At 43.9% G+C, this 20,945-nt stretch overlaps 1 protein-coding gene across 2 annotated transcripts in view; it reads left to right on the top strand.

The window, feature by feature from the left end:
• The window catches only part of ENPP4 (ectonucleotide pyrophosphatase/phosphodiesterase 4), a 39,105-nt gene that overhangs the window by 16,516 nt on the left and 1,644 nt on the right, over positions 1-20,945 (top strand). For both annotated transcript variants that reach the window (XM_082251681.1, XM_082251680.1), the window contains exons 2-3: positions 7,969-8,833; positions 16,754-16,927. In XM_082251681.1, the coding sequence (XP_082107807.1) occupies positions 7,996-8,833; positions 16,754-16,927 (1,012 nt within the window). In that variant the 5' untranslated portion in view covers positions 7,969-7,995. The remainder of the gene's footprint in view (positions 1-7,968; positions 8,834-16,753; positions 16,928-20,945) is intronic.

Below are 20,945 nucleotides of genomic sequence, written 5' to 3' on the forward strand. Positions count from 1 at the left end.
GGGGGGGTGTCCCTTCCCTCCAATCAGCTTTCAGAGCTCTTCTCACTGATGTAACTTCAGCTCTCTGCCCCCTGCTTTTCAGAGCTGAAAAATCCTGTATATATGCAGCACTTTGAATGGATGTAGGGCAAAGACAGCTATAGATAAACAGATACAACTTATGTTTGAGGATCACTGGGTATTTGTAAGGGTTTACAATCCCTTTAATGCATTAAGGTAAATAAAACCTTCTGACTTTTGGACCACTTTAATTAAACCATTCAAAGTCCAACTCCAGATGAAATGCATTGGGGAAAGGTTATAACCTTGGCTGGGTTTTTACTGCTATACTCCCAAAGAGATCTCTCTTCATTTCTGGCCCTGTTGCAAAATAAAAAGTGCAGAGCAGTCCCCGGGTGAGGACACTGATGCAGGCCAGTCAAGTTCCTCCACCCCAAACCCGCTCATCTATGTCTTTATGGATCTTGTTTTTGCACTAATCCAAATCATTTGGTGGAGGGGGGATTGTGGTGTGGGGTTGATTTTCAGGGGTTGGGCTTGGCCCCTTAGTTCCAGTCAAGAGAACTCTTAAGGTGTCAGCTTACCAAGACATTTTGGACAATTTCATGCTCCCAACTTTGTGGGAACAGTTTAGGGATGGCCCCTTCCTGTTCCAACATGACTGTGCACCAGTGCACAAAAGCAAGGTCCATAAAGACATGGATGAGTACGTTTGGGGTGGAGGAACTTGACTGGCCTGCAGAGTCCTGACATCAATCCAATAGAACGCCTTTGGGATGAATTAGAGCAGAGACTGCGAGCCAGGCCTTCTCGTCCAACATCAGTCTCTGACCTCACAAATGCACTTCTGGAAGAATGGTCAAACATTCACATAGACACACTTATAAACCTTGTGGATAGCCTTTGCAGAAGAGTTGGAGCTGTTATAGCTGCAAAGGGTGGGCCAACTCAATATTGAACCCTAGAGACTAATATTGGGATGCCAATAAAGTTCATGTGCGCGTAAACTCAGGTGTCTCAAAACGTTTGGTAATAGTTTTCCTCTCACACTGTCAGATTGAGAGGAGAGCTGATAAGCGGCATCTCCTCACAGGGAAGACGTGTAAAGATAATCAGGGCACTGATCATCAGTGCCCTGGTTACAATGCAGCCCCAACAGTGCCTATCAGTGACGCCAGTCTGTGCCTATCAGTGAGGGTAATCTGTGCCCATCAGTTATGCCATCAGTGCTGCCCATCAGTGTCGCCTATTAGTGCTCATCAGTGCTGTATATCACTGCCCATCAGTGCAGCCTCATCAGCGCACATCAGTGTAGGAGAAAAATTACTTCTTTAAAACATTTGCTGACAGAAACTAAGAAAAACTTTTTAGGCTTTTTTAGTTATTTTAGCAAAAAATAAAAAATCCAGCAGTGAATAAATACCACCAAAAGAAAGCTCTATTGTGTCAATAAAATGCTAAAAATGTATTTTGGGTACAGTGTTGCATGACGGCGCAATTATCATTCAAAGTGTGACAGCACTGAAAGTTGAAAATTGGCCTGGGCAGGAAGGGGGGTGAATGTACCCTGTACTAAAGTACCCTTGCACTTCCAAGATAAAGCAGCATACAAGCAGGTACGATATGGCTGGAGCAAACAGATCCTCTTGGCAGTACCCTCAATGGCCGCGATGGGCTGTGCTCTGCCCTGCGTGTTTTGTCATAGATGACGTCTCTAACGGAACCGCGACCCACACTGTGTTTGTGGGCTTCTGTCAGAATACTGCTTCTTCCAGTCTGAACATAGATATCAGATATTACAGCAGCCCTACATACAAAGCTAGCCGACAACTTCGCTTGTACAAGTTCTGGAACATTTATTGAACAAACTCACACCGAATATATACCTCATTCGGTCAGGTAAGCCTGATCACATTATCATATGCAGATGAAATTGTATACAGAAACATAATTAACCTGAGTTACAGAAACATAATTACTAGGGATGCACCGAATATTCGGCGGCCGAACATTATTCGGCCGAAAATAGAGAAAATAGCACTTTCGGCGTTCGGCCGAATAAGTCAAAAGGCCGAATAATTTTGAGCCGAACAATGTCAGCTTCCGCCCTGACCGCTCACCTTCCTCATTGCGGCTCGCGGCTCCCTTCTCACACGCCACGGGTGTCCTGTCCGGCCGCGCCCCCTGCTCCTCCCCTGGCCCGACTCCCGCTGTGAATGAAAACAGCAGGAGCGCGTCTCCGGCGGCGCGCGAGCGCCGCCTACAGGGGGAGGAGTCTGGCGACGTAGGTCTACAACGTCAGACTGGAACGAGCCAATTTGCCGCAGTAGTACTCCGGTACATAGCGGTAAAGCGGTTAAAGAGCAACTGTCCTCTCTGTCCCGCAGCGGCTCCTCCTCTGACCTGCTGTTGACTCACCGACAGTCCCATTCACTTTAATGGGACGGCTGGTGATGCGGCAGTGACACAACAAGGTGAGGCACGTGGCGGCGGCAGGATTGGAGTGGATGCCCGCTAACAGGCGCTGCCATGATTGCTCTAAAATGACAGGTGCTCTTTAAATGTAAGGACTCATTCTTGCTGGTAGTATGAAATTGTATTAATGTTATCTGTGAATGAGTATACCAACAATGTAAAAATTGCAAAAACAGGTGCATCTCAAAAAACTAGAATATCATCAAAAAGTTAATTTATTTCAGTAATTCAATTCATAAAGTGGAACTCCTATATATTTTATACAGATGGATTACACATAGAGTGATTATTTCAAGCATTTCTTTCTTTTAATTTTGATGATTATGGCTTACAGCTAGTGAAAACCCAAAATTCAGTATCTCAGAAAATGATAATATTACATAAGACCAATAAAAATAAAAAAATAAAGGATTTTTAATAGAGATGTTGGCTTACTGAAAAGTATGTCCATGTACAGTATATTATGCACTCCATACTTGGTCGGGGCTCCTTTTGCATGAATTACTGCAACAATGCGGCGTGGCATGGAGGCGATCAGCCTTTGGCACTGCTGAGGTGTTATGGAATCCCAGGTTTCTTTCATAGTGGCCTTCAGCTCATCTGCATTGTTGGGTCTGGTGTCTCCCATCTTCCTCTATACAATACTCCACTGATTCTCTATGGGGTTTAGGTTGGGTGAGTTTGCTGGCCAATCAAGCACAGTGATACCATGATAGATAAATCAGATATTGGTACATTTGGCAGTGTTGGCAGGTGCCAAGTCCTGCTGGAAAATGAAATCAGCATCTCCATAAAGCTGGTCAGTAGAGGGAAGCATGAAGTGCTCTTGAATTTCCTGGTAGAAGGCTGTGATGACTTTGGACTTGATAAAACACAGTGGACCAACACCAGCAGATGACATGACTCCCCAAATCATCACTGACTGTGGAAACTTCACACTGGACCTCATGCAACTTGTATTCTGTGCCTCTCCACTCTTCCTCCAGACTCTGGGACCTTGGTTTACAAATTAAATGCAAAATATTTCTCAGTCATTGATGATTTGGGGAGTCATGTCATCTGCTGGTGTTGGTCCACTGTGTTTTATCAAGCCCAAAGTCATCACAGCCCTCTACCAGGAAATCTCAAGAGCGCTTCATGTTTCCCTCTGCTGACCAGCTTTATGGAGATGCTGATTTCATTTTCCAGCAGGACTTGACACCTGCCAACCCTGTCAAAAGTACCAATACCTGGTTTAATGATCATGTTATCACTGTGCTTGATTGGCCAGCAAACTCACCTGACCTAAACCCCATAGAGACTCTGGGCCAACATGTATTCTGCTACATGTCTTTAGTAACAAAAAATCCAAATAAATGTATATTGATTGGTTTGTGTGAAAGTTATAGCATCTACAAACTATGCGATATATACTGGAATCTTTGTTTATTTTTTTTTTTTATGCTAGTAATGGCAATAACCAGCAACTTATAGCAGGACAGCGACCGCTGATATCTCTAGTAACACTAATACAGTGATCATTGCTAATAAGATACACTGACATTGTACTAATGACACTGGCTGGGAAGGGGTCAAAGGATAAGTCCACCCTAAAACTCGAATCCCTGCATATATCGATCTCCACAGTCTAACGCTAACCTATCTATCCCTGTAAAGAGGAAATTAGTATACTTACCTTTTTGAAGCCGATCCAACCCGATCACACACATTGATTCTCACAGTGACACTGACAGCAGTGTTCAGCAGCACAGATCACAGACATGACACGTCCCCTCCAGAGTCACAGTGACAATCTCTCTCCATGCCAGGTGGTCCCTTCAGTCCACTCCAGTCCAAACAGCCTTGGCAGTCCCGTTCTTAGTGTGGCTTGCCTTGCTCCTGTCCCGTAGACCTGCACACAAGGCTCTGGCTGCTCTGCTCAGCTCCCTTGCACTATGACATCACACGACATGCATAGGCACCACTGTAGCCAGACCCGCCCCCTGCTGGGTCTGCCCCAACACACTATATAGTAGGCACTCGGATGGTCTTGGGCGGCTCTTGACCAGAGTGTCACAGCCATATTTATACCTACCAATCTTTTTCTGTCATTGGCATTTACTGGCAGGAAAAATGTGCCTGTTTTGTACTGGCTGCCAGTAAAAATACTGACGGTTGGTAATGCTCCTTTTCAGAAAGTCGAGGCCCTGAGGAGTACCCCAGCTAAGGCTAGCCCTGACAAAGGTCAGTTTAGGAAATGCTGGGAAAGGGCAAGTGCTACAGGGCGAGTACCTACAGCTCACTGCCTGGTCCTGGTATTTACAGCTATGAAAATGTTTGAAGGGATTGGAGATAATGTCCCCAGTCTGCACCTTGGCTCCCAAACAGTAGGTGAAATATCTTTGCAATGCTAGACATATTTGAGGGTGTATCTCAATACTGGGAGAACTAGTCCTTCCACCACACTGCCTAGTTCTTCTTTATCTTCTGTACTGCAATCTACGTTCCAGAGTCATTGTAAATAACAATTATGGTCCTAAATTAAATGACAAATTACGTGACTGAGGCCTGACCTCAGACTGGAACTTCCTGTTTTGGATATAAACAGACATCTGAAGTACATACTTGTATAAGAGTCTGGATAGGTCCCGAGGACAGAGGTGCTGACTAGGGTTAAAGTGCTACTAAACCCACGACCGTAAAATAAGTCTGTATATGCAGTAAAATATGCTTGTTATACTGTGGAATGTAAGGCGGTAATCCTCTGCATTGTTTATAAAAGGCTGTTTAAACCTGTCTTCTCTGATCCTCCCCTTTTTTGCACAGTCCCCAATCCATCTACTGATAGAACAAAGCCTTGGGGGCACTCTGCACATGCTCGGTTTGGTGTGTATTGCTAGAGAGTTTTTTTTTTTTTTTTTTTGGGGGAGGGTGCATGTGATCAACATAGGGACAATCAGCATTGTCCAGACAGAGGGTCGGGGTTCTGCAGCCTCATAGGACATAGGACCGTGGGAGGAGAATGAAAACTCCTCCTACAAGCTTTAACCAGACACTAATAGAAGTCATAAGGCTGCTATATACTGCTGATGAGAAAAGCTATTTAGCAGTTTATATTTACTAAAATGATTGCATGTCAGTGTTCTGTGTACTGTGGGAGACCAGATATAATGACTGCAGGCTTCTGGGTTTAGTAACACTTTAAAAGGACTTGCTTTACCACTATATGTGTCTTATATGAGTTACCATAAATACGGTCATTAATTCTTGTGGTACAGCATTTTTGAATCACTAATCCTAAAGTCATATGTACAGTGGTGTCTGAGTGTGTCAGCCACTGTCATCTTATTTATCTCCCTCTTAGATTGTAAGCTCTTATGAGCGGGGCTCTCTGTATTGTAACTGTACTGTCTGCCATGTTGTAAAGCGCTGTGTAAACTGTCGGCGCTATATAAATTCTGTAAAATAATCATCTTGAAGTGCCTACAAAATGATCTTCACACAATAGGCAATCTTGGCTCTGTTCCCAACCACATTACATTTTGGGTGTTCCCACTCAATTTTGAGAGTTCCAGTCCTCCTGTTCCATTCTTTATTATGAGTAAAAAAAAAAAAAAACCCAACAGGTGGAGTGGGGCTTCTCATACCTCCAAGGCCACAAGAGGTGTACGGACTTGGGACCTTAAGATCTTACCATCAGAGTACCAGAGACCAGAATGGTGGGATAGGTTCTCTTGTACCTTCCTCCCAAACCAGTATTCTCCTTGTTCTGTGCTCTCCCACCACTCCATTCGTCTGTTGGAGCCCTCAGAAATAGCTAATGCCTATAGGTAGGAATGGGCTCGGGCATGTTTGGGATCCCACCTGCCTGATCCTGCCAGGAAGCCGGCATTGCACACGGCTAATCACAGGCAGTGAGACATTTCCCAGTCCTCAGCTGCACAGATTGGGAAATGTCTCACTGCCTGTGATTACCAGTGTGGAGTGTCAGCTTCCTGGGGGAATGAGGCAGGTGGGATCTCAAACACGTCTGAGCCCGTCTCTACTTGATGGTATGTGGGGAACATGTGACCTTAATCTCCCCTTTCTTCCAGAGTGGCTGTTCAGGCCAAAATACTACAATCACTAGGTCTAAACCTAGTCAGATGGGGAGAAGAGGAAGTCATTAAAGCGGAGTTCCAGCCACAAAAAAAAAAATTCAACATACATACCCCCGGGACAGTCAGGGCTAGTACATTCCACAATGGATAGCCTCTGATCTGTCCCGGTTCGCACTTACCTGCAAGAAGAAATAATTACTTTTAAAATTTCTTCTCCAGCGCTGCCATCTCAGGTGTGGGCAGCTTGAAGCCAGCGCGATCCTCTTCTGCGTCTTCTTCCGTCCTCTTCGGTCCCACGATGCACTGCACCGGCCCCGCCGTCACTTCCGGGTCTGCAGCGTCATGCTTGCACAGCTTCTGGGCATGCCCAGAAGCTGTTTAGCAAGGTATGACGCGCCTGCACCGGAACTGACGTCGGGGCCGGTGCAGGCACATTAATTCCTGGGAGCTATGACGTTTAGCTCCCGGGAATCATTGCAAAGCGGAAGTGACGGCGCGGGCCGCGGCCGCTGAGGGAGGAAGTGCAAAAAAGGTGAGTATGTTTTTCTGCAATTAAAAGGTAAGTTAAAAAAAAAACAATCGTAATTATCCATTTCTGTTTCAGGTGAGCTATAGCAAGCGGATGGCCCAAAATCGACTATGTCGATTTTGTGGCTGGAACTCCGCTTCTCTGTGTAAGCTCTGATACAGTCCAACACATGGCTTACACAGGGTTTCAATAACCCCAGGTCTCTGACACTGAAACAAAACAATAGGGGAGCATGGCCTAGTGCAGGGGTGCTCAAACTGTAGCCCTCCAGTTGTTGCAGAACTACAAGTACCATAATGCATTGCAAGGCTGACAATTGCAAGCATGACTCCCAAAGGCAGAGGCATGTTGGGACTTGTAGTCCCGCAACAACTGGAGGGCTACAGGTTGACCCTAGTGGGTATCGGTGTATGTTGTGCAGAAGAGAGCTTTCAAGAGAACATGTCATTTTTGCCGTAAAAGGCCAAAGTGACTCAATCCCTTATATAAACACTATGGGGTAGATTTACTAAAGACAAGTAGATTGTGCAGTTGCACTCATTTTCTTTAGTAAATGTAATGTGGCGAAGCAGCACTTTATAAAGAATACCCAAACAGGTGCAAAGAAAATGTAAAAAAAAAAATTTTTTTGCACATGATTGGAGGATGGAATCAGAAGAGCTTCACTATATTCACTAAGCTCTAAGGAAAATGAGTGCAACTGTACTTGCAAGGTCTACTTCCCTTTTTAAAGTTTTAGTAATTCCACCCCAGTGTTTAATTCTCTTTTGTTCAAAAGTCTTTACTATCCTAGTCACTTTCTTTATAATGCTCTCTAAGTTTAATTCATGTTTAATACAAAATCGAATCTATACATTTGCAATAATAAAATGTTTCCAATTCCAGGTAACCTGCAAAGGAGTGACCTGTAAGATGCGTACTGTGGCCTTTTTCCTGACCTTGGTGCATGGGTTAGCACTGTGTGCTGGGGAGGTAACAAGTAATAGTTCCACTCCCAAGCTAATCCTGGTATCGTTTGATGGGTTCAGGGCAGACTATTTATTAAACTTCTCATTGCCTAACCTCCAGGAGTTCATCAGCGATGGAGTACTGGTGAGGGAGGTAAAAAATATCTTCATCACAAAAACTTTCCCCAATCATTATACACTAGTGACTGGTTTATATGCTGAAAGCCATGGCATGGTAGCCAACTCCATGTATGATTCCAGCACACAGCAGTTCTTCAGTTTGTCCAACGATACTTCTAAGTTTGACCCATTTTGGTGGAACGAAGCAACTCCCATCTGGGTGACCAACCAACGCATTGGACGAAGAAGCGGCTCAGCAATGTGGCCTGGCAGCGATGTAAAGATTCAGAATACAACCCTCGATGACTTCTTGCCATACAACCACAATGTCTCCTTTGCCGAGCGAGTCGATAACATCACTGCTTGGTTTACAAGACCCAACAATCCAATCAACTTTGCTACACTCTATTTTGAGGAACCTGATGCTAGCGGACACCATTTTGGACCTGAGGACAAGGAGAAAATGGCCAACGTGTTGACTGAAATAGATAAAAATGTTAAATATTTGGTGTCGAAGCTAAAGGAAGCAAAGCTGTGGGATACAGTAAATGTGATTATCACTAGTGACCATGGAATGACCCAATGCTCAAAGGACAGGGTTATTGTACTGGATAATTGCATTGGTCGTGGGAACTATACCTTGGTGGATTCCACTCCAGTTGCTGCAATTCTGCCACTTCAAGGTAAGTGATAATGCATGTTGTTAATTTATATTATTAAAGGGTCTTTATGGGTAACCTGGTTGCACTTTCAAAGTTATTCATACCATGGTGGCTTCAAAAGGCTCATAATGCTCTACTTTTTGGATACTACCATACTTTAAGAGGAGCTCCAACCCCCCACCAAAAATGTAAAAGTCAGCAGCTACAAATACTGTAGCTGCTGACTTTTAACATTAGGACATTTACCTGTCCAGGGATCCCTCAATATTGGCACCCCAGCTGACTTTTCAATCAGCTCTCGGGTGCTACCACTGCCATTCCTTGTAAGGGAAACCTGCCCTGCGGCTTCACAGCCGGGCTCCCTACTGCGTATGCGCGAAACACACTGCGCTTTGTGAATGGCCGGGCAACGGGGGAAAGAGGAGGGGGGCTGAACTTCTAGGGGACCTCGCCACAGCATGGTGACGGATACCTGTCAAAAACGGGTACCTGCTCCCCCCGAAGTGTGCCAAATGTGGTAGCCGAGAGGGGGGGGGGGGGGAGAAAATAAATGGAGCTTCCCCTTTTGGGTGGAACTCCGCTTTAACTTTTAATTCACGGTTCTCTAAACCAGTTCACACATTTTAAAAGTGATGATAACTACGCCATATAAAAGTGATTTCAATTTTGTTATGTAGATTATGTTGACTTCCAACCTGGCTTCTATATACTCTCTTGAGATCTGTTATTTGGGGTATCTGCAGAGACTGGAAACTGACATCATTAAGTTACAGACATCTAAGGGGTTATTTACTAAAACTGCATGGTGCAAAATCTGGTGCAGCTCTGCATGGAAACCAATCAGCTTCCAGGTTTTGTTGGCAAAGCTTACCTGAAAAAGCTGAGGTTCGAAGCTGATTGGCTACCAATGCACAGCTTCACCAGGTTCAGAGTGCACCATATGTAGTAAACCCCCCCCCCCCCCCCCCCAATGTCTATTGAGAAATTCACAAAGTTCTCCAGGAAAGAGCTGGGCTCATCAAAGTATTTTTTAATTAACGATGTTCAACCGTTAACATCAGTAAGAGAGTTGAGGGTTTTAGGCCATCTTCGCACTCATGTGAAATCAGTTATTATCAAAGAAACTGGTAGTTAATCAGTTCCCGACCGCTTCCGTTATATTTATTGCTGCAGGCTGGCTCGTACAAGAAAAACAACGTAGGTCTACGTCGCTCGCCTAGGAGGAGCTAGGGGGCGAGCGCGTGCCCCCGATTGTCAGCGGGGAAGCTGATGCGTGTGTCAGGCGGCTCCAATTGACCCCTGACACCCGCGATCGCTTCCCGCAGAGAGAGGACGGTCGGCTGTTGTAAACAGATGATCACAGAGCTCATGTGATCCTGCTATATAGGATCGCATGTCTCTGTGGTCATCTCAGCAGCCACGCCCCCCCCCCCCCCCCCCTCAGTTAGAATCACTCCCCTAGGGTCACATTTAACCCCTTGATCACCTATACTGTTAACCCCTTCCCTGCCAATGGCATTATTACAGTAACAGTTCATATTTTTAGCACTGATTACTGTAGTAATGTCACTGGTACCCCTAAAATTTTAAAAAATGTCAGTTAGGGGTCCAATCTGTCCGCCGCAATGTCGCAGTCCCGCAGAAAATCGCAGATTGCCGCCATTACTAGTAAAATAAACAATACAAATTACATAAATCTTTCATGTAGTTAGTAGACGCAATAAATTTTGCGCAAACCAATCAAAATACGCTTATTGCAATTTTATTTTTTTTTTACCAAAAATATGTAGCAGAAAATAAATTGGCCTAAAATGTTAAAAAATTTAGATTTTTACATTTATTTTTGGGGAATGTTGTATAGCAGAAAGTGAAAAATATTGTTTTTTTTTTCAAAATTGTCGCTATTTTCTTGTTTAGAACGCAAAAAAAAAAAATAGGACAGGTGATCAAATACCACCAAAAGAAAGCTCTATTTGTGGGAAAAAAAGGACGTTAATTTTGTTTGGGTACAGCATCGCGCGACCGCGCAATTGTCCGTTAAATTAACGCAGTGCCGAATCGCAAAATAGTGCCTGGTCAGGAAGGGGGCAAATCCTTCTGGTCTTAAAGTGGTTAAAGAAGAAAATGTCAGCTCAGCTGATTCCAAATTGACAGTCCCAAGTTCACACAGTTCTCATGTTCAGTTTAATGAGATGAGAACAACCATTCTTTGTGAGTAAGTAGAAAGAATTCAGCTCTATTCTGAGGGATCCTTTTAGGCCGGCCACTTGAGCAGGTAAGTGTTTCCAGCATTGGCCATTGCTATTCAGAGCACGTCTGGTGATCTCCATGTTTCTCCCTGAAGTTGGTGGCTTTAGAGTAAAGACCCAAAGAGATGTTCCAATTTGACAGATCGCTCCTGACAACAGCAGCTACCCCCTAGTGTCATCTTGTTTTGTAAGAATATCACAAAAGTGCCCTAGGTCAGCCTCCGTAAAGTGAAATTGAGCTTTTTTACCTATTTCAGCCAATTTCATGTCAGCTTCATTCTTCCAGTGCAGGTTAAAAATGGAATCTAAAGCCTCGTACACACGCATTGATTATTGGCCGGGAATTTTCAGCCAACGTCCGATCGGCCGATTGTCGGCTTGCTAGTATGATGCTTCCGACAACCGACTCCGACTTTTCGGCCAAAAAAAATCTGGTGTGCAGGCTATAAAATTTTTGTTGGCCGTCAACACAACGGCCGATTTTCCGTCAGTCAGTACAGATTTCGGCAGACAAATATCTGATGAGCAAGACTGGGCATGCTCAGAGAAGAAAAACACACGGAAAGTAAACCAGCACATGACATCACTTCTGAAGTTGATTTTTGTTGGCCGAGAAAATTTGTGTGCAGTCTAGGCACATTCCAACCAACAAAACACAACTTGGACAAAAGTCGGCCGATCGGTCGGCCGATAATCGTTGCGTGTGTACGAGGCATTACTGGTTTATGCACTAGCAGTCAAAAGTTTTACAACCCCACTCTTTTCCAGTTTTCGTTGAAATCTAAGCCTTTCAAGCGCAGTAAATAACCTGTAGCGGCATTCGCATACGTGTAAACTGCCTAAAGTTAAAGCAATATGTAAACCCAAAATCTTTTTCCAAAATGCCAGCAAAATTTATTCAAATTTTTAATATTTTTTTGGTCTGGTGCTCTGCAATTGGATGGATCCAAAGGGCAGTTCTAACAGGATTTTGCAATACCATCAGGTCTCTGTCTAGTTGGTCAGGGGTTGGTACTACAGCAAGATAATGACCCAAAACCTCCTCCTCCTATGCCAGAGCTACTTCAGAACAAACGATGGTAGGCTTGAAATCATGGAATGGCTAGCATTGTTTCAAGACTTAGGGTCCTTTCACACGGAGCGGACCGTATTGCGATCCACTCTTTTTTTTTTTTTTTTTACGGACACGGTTGACACTTGTGTCATCCGGTCCGCATGTCCGCATATCATCCCATCCGTTTGCGGATGATATACGGACATAATGTATGTCTATGGGATTGCGGATGTCAGCGGATGACACCACTGACATCAGATTTTGCTTCCTTTCCGTTTTTTAAATGGAAGAAAAATAGGGTCCTGTTCTGTTCCAAAGAACAGAACTGAAAGGACCCAAATCGGATGTCAGCGGATGGTCATCCGCTGACATCCGCAATCCCATTGACATGCATTATGTCCGTATATCATCCGCAAACGGATGGGGTGATATACAGACATATGGAACGCTTGTGTGAAAGAGGCCTTAAAGTGGTTTTAAAGGTTTAAAGTTTTTTTTTTTTTTTGTTTGTTTGTTTTTTTTCCTAAAGCAGAACTTTTCCCATTACAACTTGATAAAAAATTATGTTCTTTAGCAAGGAACATACAGTCCACATTAATAATTATAATACCAACATTAGTATGTGTTGTAAATTGGCTCCAGCATTGCTCCTGTTTCTTCTTGCAGGTAGCTGCCATTTTGCTGAAGCCCAGAGCCCCTGTGCAGCAGTAAATCTTTAGGCTGTCAGCAGATCGGCCTCTAGTGGCTCTGATTTTAGGCACAGTGCCTAAAAATAGAGAGCAACTGAGCACGTGCAGAGCAGGGTGAGGCAGTAGAGTTGATTTACTAAAACCGGAGAGTGCAAAATCTGGTACCGCTATGCATAGTAGGCAGTTAGCTTCTAACTTCAGTTTGTTCAATTAAACTTTGACAAAAAAAAAAACCTGGAAGCTGATTGGTTTTCATGCAGAGCTGAACCACATTTTGCACTCTCCAGTTTTAGTAAATCAACCCCATTGTATTATGAGATTTTAAACGGTATAGGCACTTATTTGTAATGTTTTGCATAGCTATACTTGCAAAAGGGATCAGCCTGAACTGATCGAGAAGGAATTTATTTTCTGACTAAAGTTCCACTTTAATGCATTCTCTGCAATGAGGTGAAAAACCTTCTGTGCACAGCGTCCCCGCCAACCCCCATTATAAAAACCTGAGCTAGATCTCGATCCAGCAATGTGCCTGAGAGCAGTGGCTCTCTCCACTCTCTCCCATCTCTTAACCACTTAAGCCCCGGAGGATTTTCCTGCTAAACGACCAGGGGGTATTTTGCGATTCGGCACTGCGTGAATTTTACGGACAATTGCGCGGTCGTGCAACGCTGTACCTAAACTAATTTGACGTCCTTTTTTTCCCACAAACAGAGCTTTCTTTTGGTGGTATTTGATCACCTGTGCGATTTTTACTTTTTGCGCTATAAACAAAAAAAGAGCGTAAATTTTGCAAAAATAACAATATTTTTCACATTTTTTTTTATATGAAATTCCCCCCAAAAAAAATGTAAAAATCAAAATTTTTTAACATTTTCGGCCAATTTGTTTTATGCTACATATGTTTGGTAAAAAAATCGCAAAAAGCGTATTTTTATTGGTTTGCGCAAAAGTTATCACGTTTACTAACAAAGGGAAAGATTTTTGTCATTTTTGTTGTTTTTTTTTTTTAACGCGTAATGGCGGCGATCTGCGATTTTTTTTTTTTTTTTTTTTTGCGGTACTGCGACATTGCGGCGGACAGATCGGACCCTTGACTGAAATTTTTGACACTTTTGGGGTTACCAGTGACATTTCTACAGTAATCAGTGCTATATATATGCACTGTTGCTGTAAAAATACACTGGTAGTGAAGGGGTTAACTTTATTTGGGAGGGAGGGGCTGTGTGTGTCCCTAGGGGCGTGCTTTCTACTGTGATTGGCTGTGGCTTGAGGTGAAAGGACACTGATCAACAGATCTACATAGTAGATCTGTCTGATCAGTGTTTTAACACCGAGGAGAATGACAGGCAGCTTGTTTACACAAGCTGCCTGACTTTCTCCCTCTCCCCCGACGATCGCCGAGTGAGCGGCGGACATCGGGTCCGCCGGTCACACGCGCGGGGGGGTCCGTGACCGCGCGGGAGCGCGCCTCCGGCGGCGCGCGCTCGCTCCCCAGACCCTCCCAGGCTAGTGACGTTAATTAACGTCACTCTGCCTGGCAGGGGCTGACCGCCGCAGTAAATTTACTTGCGGCGGTCGGCAAGCGGTTAAGACAGAGAGGCAGCAGCGGGAGCTATTGTCAATCAAATTCCGTTGAGCTGTGCCGTCTGTGCCTCTAGGATTCGTATGTGGGCACTTACTGAATAGGTGAAGCCAGGAGCACCAGCAGGGGACCTCAGAAGAGAATGGTTTGGGCTGCTCTGTGCAAATCCATTACATAGAGCAGGTGAGTATAACATGTTTATTATTAAAAAAAAGGTTTGCAATCCCTGGAAATCCCATCAAGTTGATGTGGGATGCACTAGTCGAAAGGCTGACAGCAAAGCAACCTTCAAGTACTGCACATTATGGAAACTTCTGCAACAATGTTGGAAAGAACAAGGTTTTATTTCCATTGTAGAAAGAATTGCATACATTTGTTGGGCTGTTTTTATCTAGATCAAATTTGTAAACAAAATTATTCAATCTTTTTTTTTATATCTCCAATTTATTCTATGCTTTAAATTTAGGATTTCATTAAAGACCCTAAACTACGTCAACTTCAGTAAAAAATGTACTTTACACGCACATGAACTTTACTGGCATCCCAGTCTTAGTCCGCAGGGTTCAATATTGAGTTGGCCCATCCTTTGCAGCTATAACAGCTTCAACTCTTCTAGGAAGGCTGTCCACAAGGTTTAGGAGTGTGTCTATGGGAATGTTTGACCATTCTTCTAGAAGCACACTTGTGTGGTCAGGCACGCATTTGTGTGGTTGGACGAGAAGGCCTGGCTCGCAGTCTGTGCTCAAATTCATGCCAAAAATGTTCTGTCGAGTTGAGGTCAGGACTTTGTGCAGGCCAGACAAGTTCCTCCACCCCAAACTCGCTCATCCATGTCTTTATGGACCTTGCTTTGTGCACTGATCCAAATCATTTGGTGGAGGGGCGATAATGGTGTGGGGGTGTTTTTCAGGGGTTGGACTTGGGCTTGGCCTCTTAGTTCCAATGAAGGGAACTCTTAAGGCATCAGCATACCAAGACATTTTGGGCAATTTCATGCTCCCAACTTTGTGGGAACAGTTTGGGGATGGTCCCTTCCTGTTCCAACATAACTGCGCACCAGTGCACAAAGCAAGTCAATAAAGACATGGATGAGTGAGTTTGGGGTGGAGGAACTTGACTGACCTTCACAGGGTCCTGACCTCAACCTGATAGAACACCTTTGGGATGAATATTAGAGCGCAGACTCTCTAACATCAGTGTCTGACCACACAAGTGCGCTTCTGGAAGAATGGTCAAACCTTCCCATAGACACATTCCTAAATCTTGTGGACAGCCTTCCTAGAAGAGTTGAAGCTGTTATAGCTGCAAAGGGTGGGCCAACTAACTCAATATTGAACCTTCCCTGTACAGAGGGGAGGGTAGAAACTGGCAGGATCAGCCAGGTTTTTTAGGTGATAGAAGGGGCCAAATGACACAGCACAAACACCGTGATGTTATTTATGCTTTAAGGGAACAGGATCCATTTTTTAGGGTAACAAACACTTTAAATGCCAATCAGTGCCCACCAGTGTTGCCCGATCAGTGCTGCCTCATTGCCCATCAGTGCAGCCTTATCAGTGCACATTAGTGAAGTTGAAAAATTACCTGTTTGCAAAATGTTGTAACAAACTATAAAAATGTTTTTTTATTTTCAAAATTTTCAGTCTTCTTTCTTTTTTTTGTTTAAAAAAATAGAAAAACCCAGTGGTGATTCAATGCCACCAAAATAAAGCTCTATTTGTAAAACAAAAATGATAGAAATCTCACACGGGTACTGTGTTGCATGACACAATTGTCATTCAAAGTGTGAAAGTGCTAAAAGCTGAAAATTGGCCTGGGCAGGAAGGGGGTAAAAATGCAATGTAGGCAAGGGGTTAAGTCCTGTACATTTTTCAGTCTGGTTCAGGGGTGATTTCAAGTCAAAACTTGCACCCGAATCTCACCTGAACCGGTGAACTAGAAACCGCACCGGACTCTTTTTAAAAATCACACTGAAACCCGCGGCCAAACGTATGTGAACCAAGCCTAACCCCTTCCCACTGGCACTTCCCAGGTTCTAATGCCGGTGGGCGAAAGGCGGGCATTCTGGTCATGTGACAGTTGTGATTGGAAGTCACCGCGGCCACATGATTGGAAAACTTCCTGATCTAAAGGAAGAATTGGGAGCTTTCCGGTACCCACCGGTAACTGTTGGGAGTGCGCTCTCAGCACAGAAGTATATTTACATAGGGTTGCAAATATACGACTTCTGTGCGTTGGAACTCACCCGCTGAGAGGCGGCATATATGCGTACCTCCAGTGGGAGCTGGTTATCCAGCAATGTATATATGATACAGAGCACTGGATTGAGGATCCTTCTATGACGATGTATCTCTTCTATTTCCACAGAGATCAGTTATGTGTACAATCTGCTAAAGAACTGCAGCAGTCACATGAAAGTCTACCTGAAGGAGCAGATTCCGGATCGGTATCACTACAAGCACAACAGCCGGATCCTGCCCATCATCCTGGTGGCCGATGAAGGATGGACAATAGTGCAGAATGGATCAGACCCCATAAAATGTAAGTGACCCTAAAATCTGGCTTAACTGGTATGTAATGTATGTATTCCTAATCCTAACTCCAAAAAATCTCTTCTATTGCTCGCAGCCTCCTCCAAATCTTCACATTTTATTTATTTTTTGCTGCTGTAAACAGACTTCCTATTGGAGGGTGACTACATTACTTTTCCATAGTCCTACTTATATGTAGGAACAAAGCCACCCTCGCTTATCCCCCCCCCCCCCCCAAGATGGGCTTTGGGATTTGTAGTATGCATAGAGCTATGTGCATGGCTCCTTCCAAACAAATGGAAGTAAGAGGAAAAGGAGAGGTTCCGGAGCCCACAGGGGTCATTACAAGGCAGCAGAAAGAAAGGATTTAATGAAAAATATATTACAGGGCTGTTTAAGTAGTAGATGGGTATGGATTAATTTTGGAAAAAAAGGATACCAATTCACTTTAAATTCCTTACTGTTTTAGCTCCCCCTGTTAGAACAATACAGTGCATCTGGAAAGTATTCACAGCGCCTACTTTTTCCACATTTGTAGCCTTATTCCAAAATGTATTCAATTGTATTATTTTCCTCAAAATTCCACAAACAATACCCCATAATGACAATGTGAAAGAAGTTTGTTAGAAATCTTTGCAAATGTATGAAAAAATGAAAGAAATCCCATGTACAGTGCATAAGTATCACAGCCTTTGCTCAATACTTTGTTGAAACACCTTTGGCACCAATTACAGCCTCAAGTCTTTTTGAGTATGATGCTCCAAGCTTGGCACACTTATTTTTGGGCAGTTTTTCCCATTCTTCTTTGCAGGACCTCTCAAGCTCCATCAGGTTGGATGGGGAGTGTCAGTGCACAGCCATTTTCAGATCTCTCCAGAGATGTTTAATCGAGTTCAAGTCTGGGCTCTGGCTGGGCCACTCAAGGACATTCACAGAGTTGTCCTATGGCCACTCCTTTGTTATCTTGGCTGTGTGCTTAGGGACGTTGTCCTATTGGAAGATGAACCTTCACCCCAGTCTGAGGACCACAGCACTCTGGAGCAGGTTTTCATCATGGATGTCTCTGTACATTGCTGCATTCATCTTTCCCTCGATCCTGACTAGTCTCCCAGTTCCTGCCACTGACAAACATCCCCACAGCATGATGCTGCCACCACCATGCTTCACTGTAGAGATGGTATTGGCCCAGTGATGAGTGGTGCCTGGTTTCCTCCAGACATGACGCTTGCCATTCAGGCCAAAGAGTTCAATCAGACCAGAGAATTTTGTTTCTCATGGTCTGAATGTCCTTCAGGTGCCTTTTGGCAAACTCTAGGTGGGCTGTCATGTGCCTTTTACTGAGGAGTGGCTTCCATCTGCCACTCTACGATACAGGCCTGATTTCTAGAGTGCTGCAGAGATGGATGTTCTTCTGGAAAGTTCTCCTCTCTCCACAGAGAAACACTGGAGCTCCGTCAGAGTGACCATCGGGTTCTTGGTCACCTCCCTGACTAAGGCCCTTTTCCCCCGATTGCTCAGTTTGGCCGGGCGGCCCGCTCTAGGAAGAGTCCTGGTGGTTTCAAACTTCTTCCATGTACGGATGATGGAGGCCACTGTGTTCATTGGGACCTTCAATGCTACATAAATTATTCTGTACCCTTCCCCAGATCTGTGCATCAATACAATCCTGTCTCAGAGGTCTACAGACAATTCCTTGGACTTCATGGCTTGGTTTGTGCTCTGACATGCACTGGTAACTGTGGGACCTTATATAGACAGGTGTGTTCCTTTCCAAATCATGTCCAATCAACTGAATTTACCACAGGTGGACTCCAATCAAGTTGCAGAAACATCTCAAGGATGATCGGTGGAAACAGAATGCACCTGAGCTCAATTTTGAGTGTCATGGCAAAGCTGTGAATACTTATGTACATGCTTTTTTTTTTTTTAATAAATTTGCAAAGATTTCAAACTAACTTCTTTTACGTTGTCATTATGGGGTATAGTTTGTAGAATTTTGAGGAAAATAATGAATTTAATCTATTTTTGAATAAGGCTGGAACATAACAAAATGTGGAAAAAGTGAAGCGCTGTGATTACTTTCCCGATGCACTGTATGGAAGAGAAATTTCTCAAACAGTGACACAAAACCAATCAAAAAATATCTTTGTTAGAATTTGAAGCATTTCAACTACTCATAATGAATTTGTTGCTGTCTGTGCCTCCCATACCCTGGTGAGAACTGCTCTGCCCCTTTTCTTGTCCTGGAACAGGAAGTGAGGGGAAATCTACCCTAGGGGGCCGCAGACAGAAATAAAAACTTGACAGAAATTTGATATCTGCTTCTTCAATTATTTAAAAGTAAAACCATATTTTGGTTGGAACAATTCATGTAAGATTATAACACCATATGCTAATTCAAACCATGATTATTTGTGTTCATTTATTAAAAATCCGTTTATGAGCTTTATATTGTAAAAAAGGTAAAAAATGATTAGAGGACCAAGCTTGGAAAACAAAAGTGTCCACACAAAAATTAAAGTATTAGTAGAATAAATCTCTGTACGTATCTCTATAGTCCAATTGAATTCACCTTTTCATTCTTTTTGTTTAATTTTATACACATTTTTATTTTTTGGACATATTTTATTATTGTGAGTGGGGGATTACTAGGATGTTTATGTAATTGAACTTTTCCTTTGTGTATATTTTTTAAATTCACAGTTGGATTTATTCGATTAGGATGTTTGCTGTACAGGAAATTTTGTGATGGGGCTAAATACAAATTTGGGGTACTAATGCACATAGTTTAAATTTGGCTCATTTAGCGCAGTGGCTTACAGACTGCGGCTCATTGGTTGCCCTTATCCCATCTATTTCTCTCACTGACAAAAAACTATGGGACACTATTCTTTGCACGGACACCAGCGATGGGGCATTATTCCACCCACTGACACCAAGAATGGGGCACTATTCCTCCCACTCACACGAAGAATGGGGCACTATTCCTTCTACTGATACCAATGATGGGGCATTATTCCTCCCACTGACACCAATGATGGGGCACTATTCCTCCCACTGACACCAATGATGGGGCATTATTCCTCCCACTGACACCAATGATGGGGCACTATTCCTCCCACTGACACCAATGATGGGGCACTATTCCTCCCACTGACACCAATGATGGGGCACTATTCCTCCCACTGACACCAATGATGGGGCACTATTCCTCCCACTGACACCAATGATGGGGCACTATTCCTCCCATGGACACCAATGATTGGGCACTATTCCTCCCACTGACACCAATGATGGGGCACTATTCCTCCCACTGACACCAATGATGGGGCACTATTCCTCCCACTGACACCAATGATGGGGCATTATTCCTCCAACTGACACCAACAATGGGGCACTATTCTTCCCACTGACATTAAAAATGGGACACTATTCCTGCCACTGACACTAATGATGGGACACTATTATTCCCATTTACACCAAGGATGGGGTACTATTCCTACCACTGACTTCAATGATGGGACAATATTCCTCCCACTGACACCAAGAACAGGGCACTATTCCTCCCACTCACTAATGATATACTATTCTTCTCACCAACAGTGGGGCACTATTCCTTCCAGTGACACCAATGACGGGGCACTATTCCTCGCACTGACTTCAATGATGGGACACTATTCCTTTCACAGACACCAGCAATAGGGGAACTATTCCTTACGCTGACACCAACAATGTAGCACTATTCCTTACACTGACACCAACGATGGGGCACTATTCCTTTTACAGTCACCAAAGATGGGGCACAATTCCTCCCTCTGACACCATTAATAGAGCACTATCCCTTCCACTGACACCCACCATGGAGCACTATTCCTTCTACTTACACCCACCATGGAGCACTATTCCTTCCACTGACACCCACCATGGAGCACTATTCCTTCTACTGACACCAACAATGGAGCACTATTCCTTCTACTTACACCCACCATGGAGCACTATTCCTTCTACTTACACCCACCATGGAGCAC

The sequence above is a fragment of the Pelophylax lessonae genome, assembly GCF_965119305.1.
Source record: "Pelophylax lessonae genome assembly, chromosome: 3".
Taxonomy (NCBI): Eukaryota; Metazoa; Chordata; class Amphibia; order Anura; family Ranidae; genus Pelophylax; species Pelophylax lessonae.